The 22,376-nt window shown below is 36.9% G+C and overlaps 2 protein-coding genes across 3 annotated transcripts in view; one reads left to right on the top strand and one right to left on the bottom strand.

Annotated features, from left to right (window-relative positions):
• LOC145915519 (uncharacterized) overlaps positions 1–4,487 on the bottom strand; it is a 30,699-nt gene extending 26,212 nt beyond the window's left edge. Inside the window, exons 1-14 of the mRNA XM_083002735.1 lie at positions 4,385–4,487; positions 4,196–4,324; positions 3,904–4,058; positions 3,635–3,690; positions 3,465–3,558; positions 3,214–3,366; positions 2,874–2,995; positions 2,109–2,191; positions 1,878–1,922; positions 1,677–1,807; positions 1,558–1,616; positions 1,399–1,498; positions 1,113–1,271; positions 17–135 (exon numbers count right to left, since the gene is read on the bottom strand). Of these exons, the coding sequence (XP_082858861.1) occupies positions 17–135; positions 1,113–1,271; positions 1,399–1,498; positions 1,558–1,616; positions 1,677–1,807; positions 1,878–1,922; positions 2,109–2,191; positions 2,874–2,995; positions 3,214–3,366; positions 3,465–3,558; positions 3,635–3,690; positions 3,904–4,058; positions 4,196–4,324; positions 4,385–4,466 (1,487 nt within the window). The 5' untranslated portion in view covers positions 4,467–4,487. The remainder of the gene's footprint in view (positions 1–16; positions 136–1,112; positions 1,272–1,398; positions 1,499–1,557; positions 1,617–1,676; positions 1,808–1,877; positions 1,923–2,108; positions 2,192–2,873; positions 2,996–3,213; positions 3,367–3,464; positions 3,559–3,634; positions 3,691–3,903; positions 4,059–4,195; positions 4,325–4,384) is intronic.
• A 4,148-nt stretch (positions 4,488–8,635) lies between these two features.
• On the top strand, positions 8,636–16,269 carry LOC145915616 (kelch-like protein 12). Of its 2 annotated transcripts, XM_083002741.1 has the most exons (12): positions 8,636–9,045; positions 9,096–9,219; positions 9,827–9,980; positions 10,270–10,487; positions 10,942–11,085; positions 11,144–11,249; positions 11,743–11,825; positions 12,317–12,497; positions 12,885–13,025; positions 14,799–14,957; positions 15,171–15,321; positions 15,651–16,269. In XM_083002741.1, exons 1-12 carry the CDS (start codon positions 8,984–8,986, stop codon positions 15,748–15,750), a joined length of 1,623 nt encoding a protein of 540 aa, XP_082858867.1. In that variant the 5' UTR covers positions 8,636–8,983; the 3' UTR covers positions 15,751–16,269. The 2 variants fall into 2 exon arrangements, with proteins under 2 accessions (XP_082858867.1, XP_082858868.1); XM_083002742.1 differs by lacking the exon at positions 15,651–16,269 and having other exon boundaries at positions 14,799–14,961; positions 15,180–15,231.
• Positions 16,270–22,376: the final 6,107 nt, after the last annotated feature.

Below are 22,376 nucleotides of genomic sequence, written 5' to 3'. Positions count from 1 at the left end.
TTTCGAGAAACCTTACGTGGACAAAAGCGTGTAACCCAATATGGCATCTTTTGCGTTTCCATAAAGAAAGGCTTCATTGTTTCTGGTCCAATAGTTTGGAACTGCATTAACAGCAAACACTAGACCGCTTTCCTCCTGTAGAAAGAGGACAGTAAAACATATCGTTTTGTAAAATACTACTGTTTTAAATACAAAACCATTTTTTGACAGATCTAGGATTATCTATTTTTATGAAACATTTCGGTCCATTTTGTTGTCGTTTTTTCATAATTTTTTTGTGATGATATTCGTGACCATATAATTTGGTGTGAATAAAAATAATATAAGAAAGAAGGAAAGATAAGTGCCTTACAAATGACATCATGGGCAGTAACGTGGAAAACTGCAGAACCAATAGCAAAAATATCCCCCCCTTTAAATCTGCTGTTGCTGTTACCGAAGCAAGATTATTTTTGAAAACAGGCGATGGAGCGGTTGTTTACCTTTGCTACGAAGTAAAAGATTTCGCACACACTCGGTGTGAAACCTTCGAACAATTGGATTCCTTGAAAACAGTAGTATTTTACAAAACGATATGATTGTCACGATATAATGTCAAAACAATATGATTGTTACGATATGATTGTCCTCTTTTTACAGGAGGAAAGCGGTCCAATAGTTTGGAACAGCATTAACAGCAAACTCCAGACCGCTTTCCTCCTGTAAAAAGAGGACAATCATATCGTAACAATCATATTGTTTTGACATTATATCGTGACAATCATATCGTTTTGTAAAATACTACTGTTTTAAATACAAAATCATTTTTTGACAGAAACTAGGATTATCCCTTTTTCATGAAACATTTCGGTCTATTTTCTTGTCGTTTTTATACGAATTTTTGTTGTGGTGATATTCGTAACCATGTGATTTAGTGTGAATAAAACAATATATAAGAAAGGAAGTCCAGTGCCTTACAAATGGCATCATGCGCGGTAAACATGGAAAACTGCAGAATTACACTTGAAAGGTCAAGCAAGCAATTAGCAAAAAATAAAACCCTCGTTAAATCTGCTGTTGCTGTTACCGAAGCAAGATTATTTTTGAAAACAGGCGATGGAACGCTTGTTTACCTTTGCTACGAAGTAAAAGACTTCGCACACACTCGGTGTGAAACCTTCGAACAATTGGATTCCTTGAAAAGTCAACACGTGATCTCCGCTTGAAACCGATCCAGAAAATGTCGATGACCGTGACCGCCAAGATAACCCCCAAAGTTGGCTTGAAAAAACCTACAAAAAGAAATCGAGTTTCCAAACCAAATGGGTTTTTTTATACGTGGTCTTTTTCACAAAAATCGAAACCTTTCCTTACACAAGTAAGTAAGTTATAGGGTAAAAAATTTAAAATTCATGTTACTTTTATAGTGTAACTCCTTTCTTTTTCGTCCGTGGAGTTGATGTAGAAAAATGCACTGAACGGATGAACTGCAAGCGTTGAAAAGGAATATCCCGATCGACTGCGGAGACAAAATGGTGCGATTATACTCAAAGTCACTCGTTGGGAATTTACGATTACTTGTATGTTTGGTTGTAGTCGGCAAAAACTATATCCTCGTTGTCGTTTAAGAATGATATCTATCAAAAAAATATAGTTACTTGTACAAATTTTCCAGCATAAGCTTTCCAATATCTTACGTAATGTCCGGTATGTATTTTGTTGATAGGGGGTGTGACGTCATCGTATAAGTAATATTGGAAATCAGATAAGTGACAGGTTACATCCCACGATTTGAGACGATCCAAAATTAATTGTGTTTCCCTCGTAACTGCAAATGAAATACGATAACGGTTTCACGATATTTATTCCACTTCGTAAACAGTCTTCGAAGTACTCACTTCCTTCATCCGTCGTTACAGGTTGTGTCGTAGTGGTGACAGTGCCTACAGACAAATGAATATAATGATTGTTAAAATGTCTAAAACTTTTTAATGTAAACCACGAGACAATCGCTATTTAATATTTGTGAGAAACACAACACTTGTTACAGTCTGTGAAAAACCATGATAAATAAAAACAATTTTGAAGTAACGCCAGAAAAACAGGGTAGCCTAAGACAAAAGTTGTACCACTGCCTGTAGTAACAGTAGTCAGCATGTCGAGCATGGTTGCTTCCAACTGAGATTGTGTGATTTGACTTCCTGGATCAAAACTTAAAAAAAAAACAGAGAAAGTTAAAAGTTCATGTATGTGATTCGAAAACATCCACAAACGGAGTGCAAATAACCATGCTGCGAAAACAGTACATACAAAAATGACCACAACAAACAAGCAATACTGAGGCTTTTATCATTGAAATGGACGTTGCTGGCGGCATTCATGCTAATTTAAAACCTTGTGTAAAAACCAAAGTGAAAAGAAATTTGATCAAGGTGTTTGTCTATAGGCACCCACTTACAAAACAAATTTTGTGCTACTTTTGCTGCCAGGCATACCACAAGTTTAACACGAATGCTCTTCTGGCATAAATTACTGTACTTTGCCATTGTCCAACCCTTTCTCCAAAACGTTGGGCAAACGGCTCTTTCTTGGTCCATACATGAAAACAGCGGATTTGCTAATGATTAACAACGATGCGTGTATTTTCCGGCACCATACAACAACTTGTTGTAATTGTAGTGCCTCCCTATGTGCGCTTTGTACCCCATCACGTGATTTCACAAGCGGTGTTAGCATGTCCTTTTTTCTTTTTGTGCCTTTGAATGTTGCGTGGTTTACGAAAAATAAAGTGCGTTCGTTTTTGCGCGAAGAGCAGTCGTGACTGAAACAAATTTTGGCAGACACGAGGTTCTCGACACTATTGCAGGAGAAAATTAATTAAAAAAATGACTTACGCGGAAAGAAGAACAAATCCGAAGATGACGTCATTGGGTGTTCCGCTGAGAGAAGCTCCAGTTTGTCGGTTCCAGTACGATTGCGACGGTGCAGAAAACTTGAACGACAAGTCGTTGTTTTTCTGAAGGTAGAAGTATTACCAAATTTATTCGATGAGCTTGCAGTTTTGTCATTATTAATTTGGAAAATTTAAAAATGTTTGTTACGTTGGCGTTGGAATAATCGTGCGCAAAAACATGTACTGAAAGCATTTTAAGCAAAATGGCGGTAGTTTAGGCACCACCTACAAAGGAATGTATTAAAGTAGTATTTACGCAAAGGTTGTGTGTATATCCGTACCTTCGCAATGTAAAAGTAGACTTCGCACACACTTGCTGAAAATACATCGTGGACTTGATTTCCTTCGAACGTCAACACGTAATCTTCGCTTGATACCGAGCCAGAAAAGCTGTCTGAAGTTACTTCGCCGTATGTTGCAAGGTATGACCTTACCTATGGTTGCGTAAATAACACGAGAGTCGTAGTCAAAAGGTGTGGGTTTTTTCTTTTTGGACCAACTATATATGTTAAAATTATAATGGTAGAGTTACCTGAATAGCAAATGATGCTTCATCAGACGAATTTATGTAGAAGAAGGCATGAAAAGGATGCACAGCGAGCGTGGTGAATGTGTAGTTTGTTCCACTATCAAAAGATACAACTTTTCAGTTCTGTTATTCTTTTTAAATACTACCTTACGTTAGTTATTTTTTTTATTTACCTGTATGTTTGGTTATATGCGACCAGGCTAGTTCCCCCTTCTGCTGAATAATGCACCTGCGCAAAAACAGACGACGTCGAGTAAAAAATTATTGGAAGGTAAAGCGCAAAATTGTATCACCACATTTCGTCTAACGGGCAGTTTTATGCCTGCTTTTATCGCCTTGCATTAATAAAATTTGTTGCATGCAAACATCCATGTATGTTTTGTTGTAAAATAGAACATTATCTGCGTTTCAAAGATGTTCGTAAAAATATAAATCACCTAACCTCGTTGCCACCATAGTACATGACATTCCCCCCACTCTGAATTCTATACATGGGGGTGGACGGGTCGTCGTAGAGGTAGCGGTGAAAATATGGAATGTGTCTTGTCAAATCTGCGGATGTGAGCCTCTGCACGATCACATCTGTTTCAGACGCGACTGCGAAAATATTCTTAAAAATTAGTTGAATAGCAAAGAAAATAACACTTCACCTTGACAAAATTATGATTTGCGATTCGTTAGCGCTAGATCTTGCATAGAACGGTCGTTTATCGATAAAAAAAATAGTAACTCACCGTCTTGTCCGTGAACCAAACTCCCAAACAAAAGTAAACAACAAACGACACGGCACCAAATCGCCGCATTGTGTCGCACTAGAGTTGTATGACAACCCTCCAGCATTTCGTAAGTGCAACAATAAATTCCTACAAATTTTAAACGTCGTGTTTCAGCTAAACGACAGCTAAATACAATTTAAGGTTTACCAAATATAGCTTTCAGTATTTTATTCGAATGGTGCTCGTGTCTTAGTATCTTTTGGGTAGAAAGACATTTACATGGACTCATAATACCAAGAAACTAACTCACTTTTCCCAATAGTCAGCTCGTATTTGTTTATTCTGAAAATTTGAAATATCTGCCTTGTGTTTAAATCAATTAAACCTAGGCTTTTATGAGGCTACATTCCGACATAAGGCAATAATCGTTAAAACAGCTAAAAGTATCAAAACTAGGTACTGATTCTTTCCAGTGAAGAGCTATAAAGGTTACATGCCACAAGACCAAACATCCGAACTTATTGAAAGCAAACGGCCGATTCGAAGTATATATTTGTGCAACGCGGTAAATCCCTTTCTTGGCACAAAAGTTACGAAAGTCATATTGTTGTGGACAATGAGCTTATCGTGGTTGGGGTGGTTTCCATCTGCACCAGATCAGGTCAACACGTCCTTCAAATAATTGAATGGAAACTTAATGCTTTTGTTCTGTCATGAGAACGTTGGTCGCTTTTGTTCATATTGGCAAGGTAACAGCAAAAACACCATTAACAATATGGAATTCCATTTGTGCGGCATGGCATGGTGGGTTTGTCTGCAGCACGCCTCTTTGTGGCGTTTGGGCGGCCGCGGCATCACGTTTGAGCAGAAGAAACAATTTATCACCCAAGATTTTGCTAAATCCTTTACGCAATAAAAGTGATATCTGCATTGCAAGTGGGCACCATTAGCTTATCGAAAAAAACGATTTTTCTTTGCTATCATCAATAATATGACATGTTTGGATTCGATAGAGGTCATTGTTTTTTTGTAAACACTTATCATAGCGGTGGTTAATTGGTCATGGCCTTCAACCCATACACCAACGATTGCCAACATCATCGGTCAAGTCTTCCCGCACCAACCAAACAAGAAGTCAACCTGATCGGGATTCGTAGCAAAGGTTAGCCTGGGTTCGAGTCCCGGTTTGGTCAACAAAACTTTTCACAACTGAAACTTTTTTTTAAATGCGCCAAAGAGCCTTAATAGTCAATAAGAGCTGCATACAGGTGTACACATCACTGTTTCGACCTGTAAGGTCTTATGAGTGCAGCTGGTAACTGTGGCACATGCTAGCAGATTTTACTTTGTAGTAACTTTCGGTCAATCGTCGATATGTTGGGTACCAAACTAGGTATCAATCAACATAGACACCCTGATAAGATCTTACAGGTCAAAACAGTGTGTACACCTGTCTGCAGCTCTCATTGAAACTTTTTATTTATATATTGCCTGGCAACATTATACGTGATAAGCGTTTTAATTTAACCAATGACAGTCATAACTGGATTGCAATAAGGGATGTAAATAATTCCACAAAATAGTGGCTGCTTCCATCACTCTGCGTACCCTTGATATTACACGTGCACCCATACAAAAACACGATAGGTTTTTACTTCTCTGTACTTTACAAATCTAATTGTGACACTCCACCGCGCTACGTGCTGATTCGCATCTAACTTCGAGTTTCATGAAACTCTGACTGGTATAACAAGAAAGACCAACTTTTGTGAACGGGACTGGCGCGAGCTGACAGAAACAAAAGAAGTATATTGTTACACATAACCACCTCCTCGACTTTTGCTACCCTACACAACAGAAGCTCTTTGTTACCGATTGATTTCGTCATGTTCTGTGCAAAACAAAAGACACGGGCTTTATTTGCCGTCAGTCGCATTGGGCAGCAAAAGTTTATATTTTGTTCGTAGTACGTGACAATTATGCCGTCGTCACGAGCGGCCGCATATGACTGCAACAGTATACCGAAGTGCGTGTTCCCAGCACACATTGCGAGTTTGTATAGGTTAGAGTTATTATGGTTAATTATTGTTTGGTATACGTTGGTATTTTGGTGCTGCATTCATTGATTCATATATATTTTGCCTCCAACTTACATTGGCCATCATCTGGCTGACAGACTTACTGTCACTTTTTTGACAATTTTCAATCTTTGATGTCACCTCCAAAAATGTGGGATATTTTATCATATTTGAATAATTATTATGCGAAAACAAAACCACAAATGCAGTGAACAATGTGGAGAGAATATATTGCCGCAAAGTTTGGTACGTTTGAACGTAACCAAAAAAGGTGAGAAACACAATATAATCGGTAATAAAAGTCTGTTCACCGAATGCTTCAATTGCTTGAATTAAATACCTTTGAAGCACGCCATGGGTTATTGCGTTTGTTATTTCGTTTACTTGGAAAAGTAGTTCTAAATGAAGGCTTTTCTGCAAAACCTGACGAAGTAATACGTAAAGGTTTCCAAGGAAGTATTTAAATAAATATTTACTTTACCTAGCCCTACCTCTTGCACAAATCTACGATCAATAGGAACTATTCGGTAATACAAGGAACGCAATGAAAACAAAAACTAAGAGCAAGCATATCACGTGATCAACTTCAGAGCAAAATGTGATAAAGCCCAGATAAATTACATTTTGTCGTATTGTAGACATAGAGAACAAAAGTCCTGACCAACAAATATTCACCGACTTCACAAAGAAAGGGTTTGGTTTCCACACGTTATCTTGATTAAATTTTTGCTCAGGTGTTTGTTGTGATGGTTGTGCGAATGTCACGACAACCCCCTTTGTTGCATTTGTAAAAAATAACTGTAAAAATGTTTGAATATTTGGGTCCAAACTTTCAACGTGATAAATGTCTTGTTAATCATAGCATAACACACTTTAACCAACGATACAAGTCATTGTCCGTGGTTCCCAACTATTCAGCGTCCGCCACAAAGCACTTACTAAAACTTCGATACTTGTCGTCGCCAATACAAACGTTTTGTGTTGGAAATGTTTGAAGAGATTCCAAACCGGGTTTGGTGATATGGGTTTCGTACATCGGCGTCGCCAAAACAGACGGATGTGATTTGTTGCAAAGACTTTAAACGTGAAAGGGAAATTGCACAACACAAATTCACCTACGGAAACATTTTGCTGCCACTTTTTAGGGCAAACAACGACAAGTAGCATGTATTTATTTTCCCGCATTTAACATTACTTTGTTTCGCTACAAGCGATGTTAGCCAACGTGGGGTTTACGGACTCCGAGACTGACTGTATAGTTTAGCGTCACCTATTGCTTCCACAGTTGCATAAGCTCGCTTTTCATGTGCATTTCCCATGTATCGCGTGGTACATGGTTTAATTGCTGTGCCTGGTCGAAGTAAGGCCTCGTGATAGACAAAACGTTGATCGAACACAATTTACGTTTTTGTACCGGTGGTTCTTCTTGGTGGAGTTGTAGGCCAATGTATTGTAATTTTCTAAACTTTCACAACGTATCATAAATCGGATTTAAAATATCTTTTTTTTTCGACAATATCAGTAGAGAAACATCAATTGCAACTTTAGTTGGTGTCTATCTCAGATCATTTAGTTTCGTCAGAGACTTAGGGCCGTATTAGGAGACCTGACTTGAGTTTGAGTTTGACCCGAGTGACACCTTTTCGCTCCTAAGTAAACCTTTTGTTACGTGACTTCCAATTTGAAAACTTTCCCGCGCGTTTACTGCTTCCCGGTTGGAAAGCATTGTGACGTAGCTGATGTAGCAACAAAGCGCAAATTATTTTCAAGTGGGTCAAATTGTGAAGGAATCAATTGATAAATTTTTTGGGAAATTTCCGGAGTATCAGCTGGGGGTGGACCTCCCCCTGTTTTCCTGCGCTCTCTTTTTTCATGTGCAATGTCTTTTTTGGATCTAAAAGTGAAAGATATGAAAACCTCAAGATATTTCCTTGCATCAATGGAGTAGCCTACATACCTGGCTTTTAAGTTGGCCCAACACTTTTTAAGTTGATTCCAACCAAACTTTTGGACATTTGGGTTACTATTACACTCTGTGGCCAAATTTTTCCAAGCCTTCCTTTTTTTGTTTAAAGAAGTGCAGTCGTTGTGTTTATTTTCAAGTATTTTTTTGCTATCCATGTTTGTACTGTGGCAAAATACGAGAAGTTATTTACTTATGCGTGTACATTTACATCAATTTAGCAAAATAAAACAGTAAACAAAACCTTTGACCTTGTTGCGCAGACAACTGCCGACGCCAACGCTATGTGGCGCATTTGAGTTATCGATGACGTAATAACTCGACGATACGAAAAAATATTCGAAACCGTCACGCAAGTCTGACTTGAAAGTGCAAACTTCAGTGAGACTTAAGAAACCTTTTATATTACCGTGTGCCTGTTGATAAGCGAGCGCACTTAAGTCTCAATTTTACAAGCAAGACTCAAGCCAAACTTAAGCCTTGTTCTATAATACGGCCCTTAGTAGTCTCTGGTTTCGTTCACAGAAATGCTGCAAAAAATGAAAGCAGTTGCAAACCAAAGGTTTGCAAATGAATGGCCGACGTTTTGTTGCACTGCTGTAATTTTTAACATTTAAAACCTTGAACGCTGGAAATTAGGTTTGTTCCTGAATTAAACCAAACAATTACACTAAACTATTTTGTTTTGCAAACACATTACATATCTACAACTTATAATAATTATTGGTATTTCATCCACTGACAGTTAACCTTTCTGTCTCCATCATGAAGCGAACACAAGAAGAAATAAACTTGCATCATCAGAAAGTGATGACTTTTTTAAACAAGTAAGTTTAATTTATGGTGATTTACTAAAGTAAAACTATTGATGTTTTAGTGACAGAAAAGAAACAAAACGATTTTGCAACAGAACACTTTGTTCCCAAGGAGAAAACTATTCAATTCATGATGCTGTTGTTTGTTCTATGTCAGATTATTTTAATGCTTTACTTGGTGTTGAGGTAAGTATTTGTTATGTAAAAATTTAATGAATCTTAAGTTTTGCCTTTTTTAATTGTCACCTGTCTGTCATTACATAGTTAAGATATGATCTTCAAATAACAAATCATTTCAGTAACATTTATTTTGTATTGTATTGTCACATTAATGATGTTTTTTTGTCAATAATATCAATATTGTTATGTAACTCAAATTTATTGGTTAGTGTGCCGTATTTTTATCTTAAACAGTCCCTGTGTTTAACAGTATATTCACTGTCTTGGCGGCAAAAACTAGTCAGCTATAAGAATCTCAAACAACATGTACTATCATAAAGTATATATTCATCGACTTGAGAGCACAGATACATGTGTAGATTCAATGTGTACATGCAAATGTGTACATGCAAATGCGTACATGCGTTTTCTATAAAAAACAGAAAAAGAGTTACTATCTAAAAAACACTGAAGTAATGAGAAGCCATTGTAAACCCTCAACGAATACTTGTGACTTTGCAGAAACTTCACTGATGTATATATTTCTGAACCAATAAAGTTGTGACTTTTCTGTAGTTCTTGAGATCAGATTGTGTTGTGTTTGTTGTGATTTGTTAACTTTGTTTTCTTTTAGATGAGTGAAAAATACAGCGATTTCATCAAGGTTGACAATATTCCACCAAAAAGACTTGAAAGTGTATTGGATTATATTTACACTGGTGATATTGAAGTAACAGAGAAAAATTTGTTGGAAGTGTTGGAAGATGCTGATTTTACACAGATGGAAGGTATGTAAACATTGCAAGTTTTAATCTTCACTGGTGTTAATGTGTTAAGAATGATTATTCTAATATATACATTCTACATGTATATCATTGTATTTGTGCCAACCACGACAATTTCCCAATTATTAGGTGTAATAAATATTTTTGTGTTTAACTATTGTCACTATGCTAGAGGGATATTAATATCTTTGTACTGAGTGCTACTTTTACCCAAAAACCTGGGACAAAACAAATTATTTGTAATTAATGAAGAAGTGAGACAGACAACACTGTGTTTTATTCACACTTTCAGAGTTGAAGTCATTTTGTTGTCGAGTCGTCCTTGAAATGATTTCAACCGACAACTGTTTAAGGCTTAGAGCTTATGCTACTCGATACAATCTTACTGATGTGGAAAAGAAAACAAACCAAATGATTGTTGATAACATTGCAACAGTTGTACAACATGATGATTTCATGCAACTTGATGTAGGTGATGTGTCTGCAATCATCAAGCAGAAAGACAAAGGGGTAATTATGATTCATTTTCTTTATGTTTTTTTCCTGTTTACATATATATAGTTTATTTGTTTATCTACGCAAGTTGTCGGGCTTAAAAGTTGGGTAAGCACATCATCATTTCCCCATGCACAGCCGTCAGTTCTAAATGTTGTTTGTTCTTATTTAGTCTTGCAGCGCTAGAAATGTATTCCAGTGATAATTGTTGTTATAATTCCACATGTATTTTACACAACATAGACTGTAACTTTACAATAAATAGTGTACATAAGCATCATGAGTTCTATTTGAATAATAACTGATGATGCTTAATAAAGTTAAACATGTTTTCCAAAAATAGAAGCGTTAACACAAAGTTGTTGTAGTAATATTTGAAATTGACATTGAAGTTTCACTAGTGCCACGCCAAAGAAGTGTCGCTCGACATGTTTCAATTTTGTGAGGTTAAAACATTTTTTACTGTTAGATGGAAGAAGCTGTTTTTACTGGAATGGTTCGATGGGTCAATTTCAATCCTTCCCACCGAGAGGATTTGTTTGTGAATCTTTTCTCACAACTTGATCTTTCATCTATTTCCACTCAGTTTGTTGCAACCACAGTTAAAAATGAAGTAAATTGGTTTAAATTGATTCCCTAGCAATGAACTGAAATATGTTATTATTTTTCAGCCTCTTGTGAGAAGTAATTTTGAATGTTGTCATGCAGTGATGGATGCTTTATCAACGAAGTTTAAAAAAACAGGAACAAGTAGAAAAGCAACTCCTGTTAAAAAAGGTGCAAGATTTGTTTATTTGGGCGCAAAATATTTGGAGTTTATAACTTTGAAAATGAAAGCCAAAGCTAAAATGCTGTTATTCATTAGTAAATGTTTCGAACACTAACTGCGTTCATCATATTTACACCAAAATTTGTTTATTTTATGTCACATTCACAGCAATATGTTACATCCACCATATTTACACCACCCTTGTAGCATTTGTACTTTCATAACTTTAAGCCCCATTTCATTTCCCACCTAACATTTACAAATGGCAACTAATATTGGAAATATGTGCTCTGAAAACTGATTTCACTGCAAAACCACATTCACAAAATGTGTTATTTTTTTAAATTAAATCTTAAACTGTAGTCAATTTAACACAAATACCATCCACATTCAATGTTGGTATTTACAAAGTAACAACTTTGCCGGAATCAAAAAACTTTTGATACCATAAGAATATATTTTTCACAAGCGAAAACAATAGCAAGCAAATATTTTTGTCAGGATTTCTTCTCATTGGTGGCAATAATTGTAAACGAGATTGTGTGAAATGGAATGTTACCACAAAACAACATGAACATTACCCAGTATGTACATTGCTTGCTGTCATATGGTTTTGCTCATTTAACTTATTTTCCTATCAAGTATTTTGCTTGATGCTCTTTGTATGTACAAGTAATACAAAATTTGATGTAAAGTTAGCAAAACAGCAAATGACAAGTAACAGCCATTATTTAGTGCAAAACTTGTCACAAATTTCTAACAATTTAATGGAAATATCACAAGCTAAATGAACACAACTTAGACCATTGCTGTTCTAATATCTTTACCGTATAAGCCACTGATTTGTTTTTTGGTTAAATTTTGTCACAGGAAAATAATTCATGCAAATATACCCTATGCAAGCGTTAACATGTAAACATCTCAGTCTTAACAAAATATGTTCCAGCAAAAGCCTTGAGTTTTTCATCTTTTCTGGGTATTTTAATTGTTTTAGGATATATATTTCTGTTATTTAGTGAAATATGTGAATCACTTTGTCTTAATGTGTTATTAATCATCATTCAAATTTGTTTAGAAAATGATCACAGACAGAGTGAACTCAACTTCAGCCAAATTTGGTGAAAATGTTTATGTAATGGGTGGAGATGGCCCAACACAAAGTTGTGAGATGTTGAATTTGGAGGAAAGTAAAAACTGGGTAAAAATTGCTGATTTGTTGGAAGGTAGAAGTTCTGCTGCATCTGCTGCTGTTGGAGGTTGGTCTTGTTATTCCAGAAATTGTTTATCATTAAACCAGGGGATTACGTTTTGTGAACTCACACACAACAATTCATAGCCAACACACAAAAGTGTTTTGTAAAAATTGATTTTCGTTCACCAATAGTGTGCGTTTGTGTGGTGTATGACTATCTTATTAACTAGCACCCAAATCACTCTTATTATGTTATGGATTCAGCCCTGACTAGATAAAAACAATTGACCTTTTTTAATATATTACTAACACTAATTTGCAAATGGTTTAAACAGCAAAATTTTCAACATTCTTTTCAAAAACATGCAACAAATAATTAAGAATACCTCTGTTATCAACAATTATCACTTTTATGGAAAACCTTGTTTCCACAAAATACAAACAAATTTAGATGACTTGTATCTCACGGGGGGTCTTGGAAACCAAGGAGCATTTTCATCAACTTTGTGTTATTCTGTACAAGAAGACAGATGGAGAAGTGGTTTCGACATGTTACAACCAAGATATGAACATGGAATGGCTTTAATTGACAGTAAGAATGTATCTGGATTCATTTTTGTGAAGATTATTCTCATTACTGGATTAAGATCCAAACAATTGACATGCATCTAAAACAACGACATAAATACCCAGAAACCACAAATTTAAGTAATCAGTAAATTTAAACTTGTCCTCATGTGTTGTGTTTACGGCGTACGTTCGTGCTGCAGGTGGTGTAGCGTTGCGTTGCGTGTCACGTCATTCGGCTTATCTTTGCGCCTCTGAAGTCTGAACGCCTTCCATTGCAGTGTAGTGCATAGGGAAGGCAGCAGTACAGGGTTTCTTGCTTTTTAACTTTAGCAGTTTTATTATATTTTATTTTAATTAATTTTATTCTTGGATTTATTTACCGTATAGCTTTCTGTGTTTTATTTGCAAATTCGAATTTGCAGAAACTGAGGATGCCAGTTCAGGCGAAATCGATTTTTTACTAATAAATCAGCTGACTCAATTCGAAACTTCTGCTAGTTTCATTGAATTCTTAAATTTAAACTTTTTATAAATTGTACAGCTTTAAGCAAGTCCAAAATCATATAATTTTTATTTCCACTTAAATTGTTACTGATGTTGCCAGGCATATTTTATTGCTGAATACTGCCCTTCTGGCAAACTTTATTTTATTTACGTTTCTAAACGTTTCGGCTGTTATGCAACAGCCTTCATCAGGAGGTAAGAATGTAAGTTTAACAAAGTGGACACATTTGATGCACATAAACAAAAACGATACAAAAGAAAGAAAGAAAGAAAGAAAGAAGAAGTGAAAAAACGATAAGAAAGGGCGAACACACCTGCACTGTATGCTTATCATAAACCGCACGGGTTATAACGGTTTTTGGAGTGCGGGATGTCTATCGGCATAATTTTCTAGCAGGTGTCAGTACACCGGTGGAAATAGAGTTTGTTTGTTGTCATTGAGTGATGACGCATGCGTATTAATGTTCACTGACTCCAAAAACATCCTCTTGTACCTATCGGACTCGCGTTCCAAAATGATCGTTCTTGTGAATTCCACCGCATGCCCTGTTTCAGCCGCTTGTTTAGAAAGAGCTATTTCCCCTCCTGGTTGTTTACGTCCCTTTGGTGCTCTTTTAACCTTGTTCTCAGCGCACTGCCAGTTTCCCCAATGTATATGCCGCTGCAACCACCATAGGGAATGCTATAAACCACACCCCTCGTGACGAGCTTATCGTGCATGCAGTCTTTTGGGTGCGATATTAAGGAACGCAGGGTAGCGGCCGGACGTTCAAAAACCTGTTGTGAATTCCACCGCATGTTTAGAAAGAGCTGTTTTATCTTCATGGTTTTTCACGTCTCTTTGGTGCTCTTTTAACCTTTTTTGTTTATGTGCCTCAAATGTGTCCACTTGGTTAAACTTACATTTCTTACATCCTCATGAAGGCTGTTGCATAACAGCCGAAACGCTGAGAAACGTAAATAAAATAAAGTTTGACAGAAGGGCAGTATTCAGTAATTAAACTTTTTACCCCAACAATATTCACTCTTGGACATAAAAATGTTGTGAAACGCCGACTTTAAACTTAACAGAAATGCAGGAAATATTCCATCTTTATTTGATAGTTCTTTATTGCATGAATATCAACCATAATATTGATTACTTTCAATTAAAACCTCGATTTAAAGCTGATTGCTTATTTGTACGTTAAGAAACGCAGAGCTTACCTCATGGCTTGTTACGTAACGTTACAACATAATCGTAATATGACGTCACAATAAATATTAACACGCGATTTGTAAATTTCTTCAGTTGTTTTGTTTTCTGTGGGCGGACATGATGGCGGGCAATTCTTACAATCATGTGAATTCCGTGATATTCGTGTTGGAACCTCCACAAGAATGGCTTCTCTCATTGAAGCAAGATGGGGTTTAGCATGTGAAGAAATTGAAGGGAAGATCTATGCAATTGGTTAGTGATGAAAAGTTAAGCAATAAAATTAACAGTAAGTTTTGTTGTTGTGTAAAATTTATAAAATACAAATTCATATTCGTCATCGGTGAATGTATCATGTGATGAATATAATGGAGTATCCTGAAAAGAATCCTAAACATATAAACTGGTAGATATAACTATAAAGTATTAACCTAAAAACAACAAAAAGTTTTACTTTAAATCTGACAGGAGGTGCAGGTAATCGTGACTTCCTGCAAACAGTTGAAGAATACGAACCTAGAGTCAACAAATGGAAATATGTTTCTCCTCTCCTAAATCCTCGTTCCTTTCACTCTGCTTGTGTTATTGATGGGAGGATTTATGTTGTGGGTGGAAGGAGGTGAGAATTACTATTATGACGTCACTATAGTCCACTGTTTCCCGTTTTATGTGAAAATGTAAATGTTGAGTAACTGGGACAAGTGGGATATACGATGTTATACTTGATTAACAACTTGCATAAAGCGTTTGTTAAAATTAAACTTAAAACACTTTGCTTTATACAAGGTTGTATTTGTGGTTTGGTTTAGTGTTGAAGGGGTCTGCGGGTGTACGTTGGTTTGTTTTTGTTAACTTATAAAATTATTTCTTGATAAAAAGGTTGTGGAAAAACTTGCCTGTGTTTGTTGTGTGTCTGATTCATGAAACTGTATCATGTTTGTTTTAAAGAATGACATCAGTTGAAGTTTACGATCCAACCTCAGATGTCTGGACACATGCTTTTGATCTTAACAAACCAGTTGATTATGCGACTGTTGTTGCTGTTTGATATGTTTCCATATATAGTAGTTGATATTTAACTGAGATTGCGCATGAAAAAAGATGCTCAATTAATAGTTTTGTCAAAAATATCGTTTTATGCAACTTAAAAATTTGTTTTCTATTTTTGCAACGCGTTGTAAATTATTTTTAAACCATGTATATGTGTATGAAAGCCGGTGTATGTTGTGATAATATCAGTTCTCCGCAAAATAGCACTTATTCCTTTTGTCGATTTTTAATGTGATTTTGCTACGAAAATATAAATACCAATACTACAATAGGTCAGGTTGTGCATTATGTTCAATACATGTGTGCCTTTTGCGAATCTTGTTTTCACATGTGAATTATCAAGTGTTACTCCTCGCTATATAACGTCCAAAGCAGTCGGTTGCAATCGATCACCTCCCAGTGCAACTAGCTGTGATCCTGTTCCAGACTGTGATTCTCCGTGAGGAAATCATCTTCACATGGGCGCCTGACTCAAAAACCTTTTTTCGGTGTCCAAACTATTTCGTGTTTCATGTTCAAGTACTTCGTAAAGTGAAAATAAAAATTATTTGATTTTGGGCTTGCTTAAAAGCTGTAGAGGAATCTGGGCATCGGTTGGACATTGTTTATTTGCCTGCAACAGCAAATTAGTTTAGTTAGTGTATGTAGCGAAGCAATCAGCCTCTGATTTTCGTCAGCAGATTTTATTTTGAAAAATCGATTTCGTTTATATAGGTTACCAAAAGCATCGCCAGTTTCTGCAAAATATTACATAATAGTAATTGTTACGTCGCACACGTTGGCAGCGCTTACCACAACTACCAGTGCTAGTAAACAGTTTTTTATCCAGTCAAAATACGCGCGTCACTCAAAATAACGAGGTTTTCTGTAACAAAAATTTCAGCACGACACTATGTACAGCGCCACAAAAACTTACCGGACTGTGACGTAGGCAAGCCTTAATTGTCATCATACAATTTAATGGGCGCTAATTTTCGATAGTAAACTGCCTCCTAAACACATGAAATATAAGGCAGCTATTAAGTAAGTCCGACTTTAGACTATCCATGTGTGCTTGCAAAGTTTTAAGAACCGCTGACCTAGAGGATATGTAGTTGTGATTCCATGGTAAACAACCAGTATTCGTGGTGTTGGAACGGAAGAAGACCGAGCGGTGTATAGTGAAGTTTGTAACGTATGATTGTATTGCCAGCAACGCCAAAGACAGGAGAAAAACTCGTTGCGGTAAAATTAAACGTTGACTCCGTATCATATTCCAGGCTGAAGCCGACAATTTGTACCAATATAGCAAAATTCTTGTCAAAAAAGACAAGACAATGTTCTCCCATTGATCCATACGTGTTTTCCACAATCTTGTCTGGGAATCCTTAAAACGGTTAAGGTTATGTTGCGTTATGTAAAGCCCCTGGTTTAAAGTTATTTATCTTCTCACATCAAACACAGTTATCATAAATAAACACAAAAACAATATTCAAATTTAGCCAGCAAAAAGGTTTTCGCCAAAACCAAATCACGCTTGAATATTCCGAAATCAAACATAGCAACAGACAGTGAGGCCAGTGTTTAACCGACCGCCCGATTCGGTTCCAACAACATACAGGTTAGCTGCTATGCAAAAGTAGAACAAAGAAGCACAAGTGAAAATGTGTAAATTTTATTTGAGAACTTGTCATCTTGTGAGGGTTCGATTCAATATCTCCCAAACCATTGTCCTGCGCAGTAGAGGCATATTGGACTGAGTAAAGTTCAGTGGAGAATCACGACTGATGAATTCGGCGAAAGTGCAGGTGAATACCCCGCAGTCGGAACCGTTCATCTGCTGAAGTATTTCCTGTGCGAAATTGAATCATATAAAATATACCTGCTTTTCGGAATGGAAATATATTTGTACACGATAATAGCCATGGGTAGATGTTAAATTTTTAATCAATCCTGTCTGTTTATTCGAAGAAATGGAACAAAAATACACGGTTAAAATGCAATAAGCTAAATATGTTCAAAACATACTAAAAGTGAACCTGTGGCGAACTGCTGATGGTTTTCCAATCCGTCACCACGTAACTGTTTTTCTTCTTGTCCAAATGTTCGCTCGCTAAATAATCTCTTAGTGTTGAAAGACATTCCGTGTTTGAACCTCCCATCGAGTCGTAATGACGAAGTTCCTTACACCGGAAATCTGCCACCTTTAAATTATGAGTTACTGTGTGAGTTGGAATGCAGACAAGGCAAAGGTTTACCTGTTTGTAACAAATATAATATACTAAAAATAATACACTACGTTCACAGGCTTCACAGTCAAGGCATTGCAGCCAAGCTGGATCATCCACAAGTCGGAGCGAGATCTGAAAAATCAAGGTTTGAACTCACTACCCTGGGCTAAGCAGGCCCAAAGCTCTACCAACAGATATACAGAAGGTATCACGGGGGATTATTGTGGCCAAGGTATACTGGTGCGCAAGCGCAAAACTTGCCAGGCGATCTTCACGTACATAGGGGATCTCCTGCCTTGCTATGCGAAAGCATGGTAATACTTCTGCACCGATTTACCGATTTACCGATTTACCGAGCCACCGATTAGTTGCAAGTTATCTATGATCTGGGACGTCAGTCAGGCCAACTCTATGTAACTGTGGAGTTAATTACGCCATTTCAAATCGATAGTGGAATAAGTTTTTGTCTAAACGCCTTGTAAATCAATGAAACATGTCAATGTTTTCAACACAATGGGCCAGTCTGTTTATTCTCAGAATTATGAGTAAAACCGTTGTTAGTGTTCCTAGTTGGAAGGGTTTTGGTGATTTCTGATCTGCATCTATCAAGTCATTTCAAGTCATGCTGCGCCCTGTCTACCTCATCAAGACGTGTGACAACAATTTATCAACGTCATACGTCAACACCAACGTTTCCCTTTTACCTGAACTCAATTAACTGCACTCGCCCTGGCTATATATTCCATGCATATTCATCAAGTAACCAGAGAGTGCTGGAAGGAGTCAACAAGAGTCAGTCAAGAAGAAAGAGTCAAAGAATGGATCAAGAAACAATTTGGTTGATTGTTGCCTCGTTGTACGAGATATTGTTTACGAGATATTTACACCGATTTGGTGCGTGGTTTGTAAGTTGTCGATGGTTTTTGTTTGTGTTTAACGAATTAAATTGAAGGAAAAATTTTGTTTAAACAGTAACGCAGGACAGGGCAGATCCACGTAAAACAGCACAGACAGTGGATTTATACAGTGGACATATAACAACACATTAAGTTAAGCCGCACTAAATTACAACACATAACTTACTGCCAACGTCCAATGTACGCCCAAATGAATAGGAAACAGAACAAGGAACTTTGAAAAGATGTCAACTTTTTTCGTCCATCTTCTCACAGACTTGTAACCTTGCTTGGTCAACTTGGGGTAGAAAAACGTGTTCATCGCATGAGCTGTGGGAAGGTTGTCAATCTTCTTTGATCTTTCCACTATTAACTCCATGTAGAAATTGATGACCTTCAAGGAATGTAAGGTCAGTGATTTACAAGCTAGACAACCACAGATGAAATTTCATGGCCACAACTTGTGAAGTTTATTTGGATTGAAACTGCTTGTCCAATCATACAATGTTACTACATTAAGCAGAGTTAAGTACAATGGCCTATTACCCACTATGATGGTACTGGTTGGGTTTCAAGCCATGCTACAGGCCACTGTGTAATAAATTCCCCCCTCTATAAAGCCACAAGTTCATTTAATCTGCAAAAGATATCTTTAGGAGGTTCACTGCTGATGCTGCCAGGCATATTTATTACTACAAGACAGCTCATCTGGCAAAAATAGTTGTAAGTGTCGACGTTTTCGTTGCTATGCAGCAGCCTTCTTCAGGATGCAACAAAATGTGACATTTCTAAGCTTCCATTAAGGTTATTTCCCACGAGGGAAACTTTCACCCATCTCGTCATTCAACCAGTTGAGACCACTTAACGTCGCCATGTGTTCCCTCGTAATGCTGATGTTAAAAGCTTCAACCAACACTTGTTGGGGAGGGAAAAGGACCAAAGCATCATCAACCTTACTCTCAACTTCCTACAACGAAAGTATGTTAAAAAGTTGCCAGATATTTTGCATCGATGAAGAGATTTGATGCTGAGGTGGCAAAATAATGGCAGTCAACGACAGTCAATCTGCTTTGATTTGAACGACGGCCGTAGTTTTTTAATAAAGTCACTAAAAACTGCGGCCATAATGATTATATGATGACTTCCAGTTGCTTGTGTTTCGACTAAGATAAAAGAATAAATAAATGCACAAAATCAACGCACCATCGTATTCGTAATAAAAATAAACAAATCTTTAGTTCCGACTGAATATAAAAATAAGCTTGCTAAGTTCTCAATGATGTCACTTAAAACCGCAGCTTTTTCCTCAGAGTATGCAAGCATCAATTTTACCTGACGAGAAAGTTGAATATTTCGGTTGTTTTATATATCATAATATCGCTTTACATGCAGCAACACTAATCCTTCACAAACAATTGACGGGAGTTTGGTTGTAAATAATTGTGCTTGGTTTCATAAAATTATTGGCAGACTGGTGACAAGAAACATAATTATTTCTCCGTGAAGTTGCACCTAGTTTGGTGCCTTACGGATGACGATGGTTGTATATTTACCACAAAGTGGAAGTCTTTGCTTGGCCGGCGGCCATCTGTATGCAGCTTACACAGTAATTATTTCCACCTAGCTGTGGTTAGAGCAATCAAAACTGGAACATCAGATTGTTTTTTTGCCAGATAGATTTATCGATTCTCTGCCTGTCGTATGTTAAATCCAAGCAAAGAAGAAAGAGTTCATAAAGTAAGTTTACCACAGTTTATTTACAAACTAACATCAACGCTAACAAAAGATTGCTTTAATTGATCTTGAACAGAAATGGAAACGACTGGCGATCGATGACAAATCAAGAAATATATGGCGGGAAACGATATCAGTTCATATTTATTTACAACTAGCTTGCTGTTAGCACTCCGTAATGGAAAATAAGAGAGTTGAAAATATGCTGAAGGAATGCACGGAAGTGACGTAAACGGTTTGAGTATTAAGGCCCCTGGGCAGAACAATGGGAAAATATTTATCAGGGTTGAATACCGAAACCCACAGAACCTCAACGGGAGGCTGAAAAATAGCGATGAGAAATTTAGTTTTGATAAATTCTGTTCCACGTTTGTCCGACATCACTCGTAAGTAAGACGAACCGAGTACACGGGAACTACACAATATCCTCAAACAAATATGTTTATATTACATATTATTTACATTTTGTTCAAGACGAATTACGGCACACGAACGCTTGTCCAAGTCAACCAATCAGTGTGTTCACGTGTTTCAATTACGATCGGACACTTTCCTCACGTTGTCATTGAGCATGGCTGACGTAGGCAGATTATTTTCGTCGAACGAAGATGGGATGAACCAAAAAACAAACCACAGGTTAAGTGGCTGAAATATAAACACTAGGTTGTGTGTTTGGTAACACTTTGGTTCACTTTATTAGTTTCTTAAAAATTTCCTACTGTTATAGTAAACACATTAAATGTATCAAAGGCTTAACTTGTAAGATTATACAATAACCTATGGTTGTATTTTAGAAATTTGGCGACTAAACGTTTTGTGGTTGAAGCCATGAACAAACACAATCCGCAGACATTGTTTCTTACGTTGGAATCCATCGTATTTCATATTTAAGGGATAAGAGTCACTGATGCAATTTACAAAAAACACATAATATCATACAATAACAAACCCATGTTGACTTCCTGTCCCCTGGTATTGCAAATAGGAATTTCGTATAGATTTTCTTGTATTTCATTTAAATTATTTGCACTATGGTGCCATCCACGGTTGTCAGGTTGTTCCTGATCTCTTCTTCGTTTCCTCCTCAGGTAGAACCCGAGCATTGCCATAACACATAGCAGGATGACAACCAATGAAATGGAAGTGACAATTGCGACGTTCGTCCAATATGTTGACACATCTGCAACAGGAACACGTGTCAACAATTGGTTTCAATTTGTGAAGATGAAGATCCTGATTTTTTACGTTACCTAATGTTGCGGTTGATGGCGGTTGTTTTGCTTCGGTTCTGCTGAAAAATGTTGTGGTTGTTTCTGACACTGGAGAAAAATAATTTTATTGAGGAGTTCACAGGCCTATCATACTTCTTTTGTGAACATACCTTTGATTTGTCTTTGACAAATATATCTGTGTGGCCAATTATCACACGGGACGTCATTCCATTTAAATGTGGGATCATATGGATTGTTAAAACCCATGGCCACACAGTTCTCATCTATCGTTCCATCTTTGAAAGACGGCTCGCCCTTCCTCCACTGTGCTACGTTAACAGACAGTGGATCCATCGGTCCATTGGAAATCTCGTGTATTCGGAATTCTCGTTGCTCCAATCAATAAATTTTTAGTTCCGACTGAATAAAAAAATATTCTTTTTAAGAAACACCGCAGGTTTTACCTCTGATTATAGAAGTGTTAATTTTCCTGACGAGAAAGTTGAATATTTCGGTTGTTTTAACATTTGCAAGGTGAGCATTTCTTGCCTCACATCCACGTTCAGCTTGTCG

Source organism: Ascidia mentula, chromosome 1 (assembly GCF_947561715.1).
Source record: "Ascidia mentula chromosome 1, kaAscMent1.1, whole genome shotgun sequence".
Taxonomy (NCBI): Eukaryota; Metazoa; Chordata; class Ascidiacea; order Phlebobranchia; family Ascidiidae; genus Ascidia; species Ascidia mentula.
The sequence above is the reverse complement of the archived record's forward strand: the minus strand, read 5'-3'. Positions and strand labels throughout refer to the sequence as shown.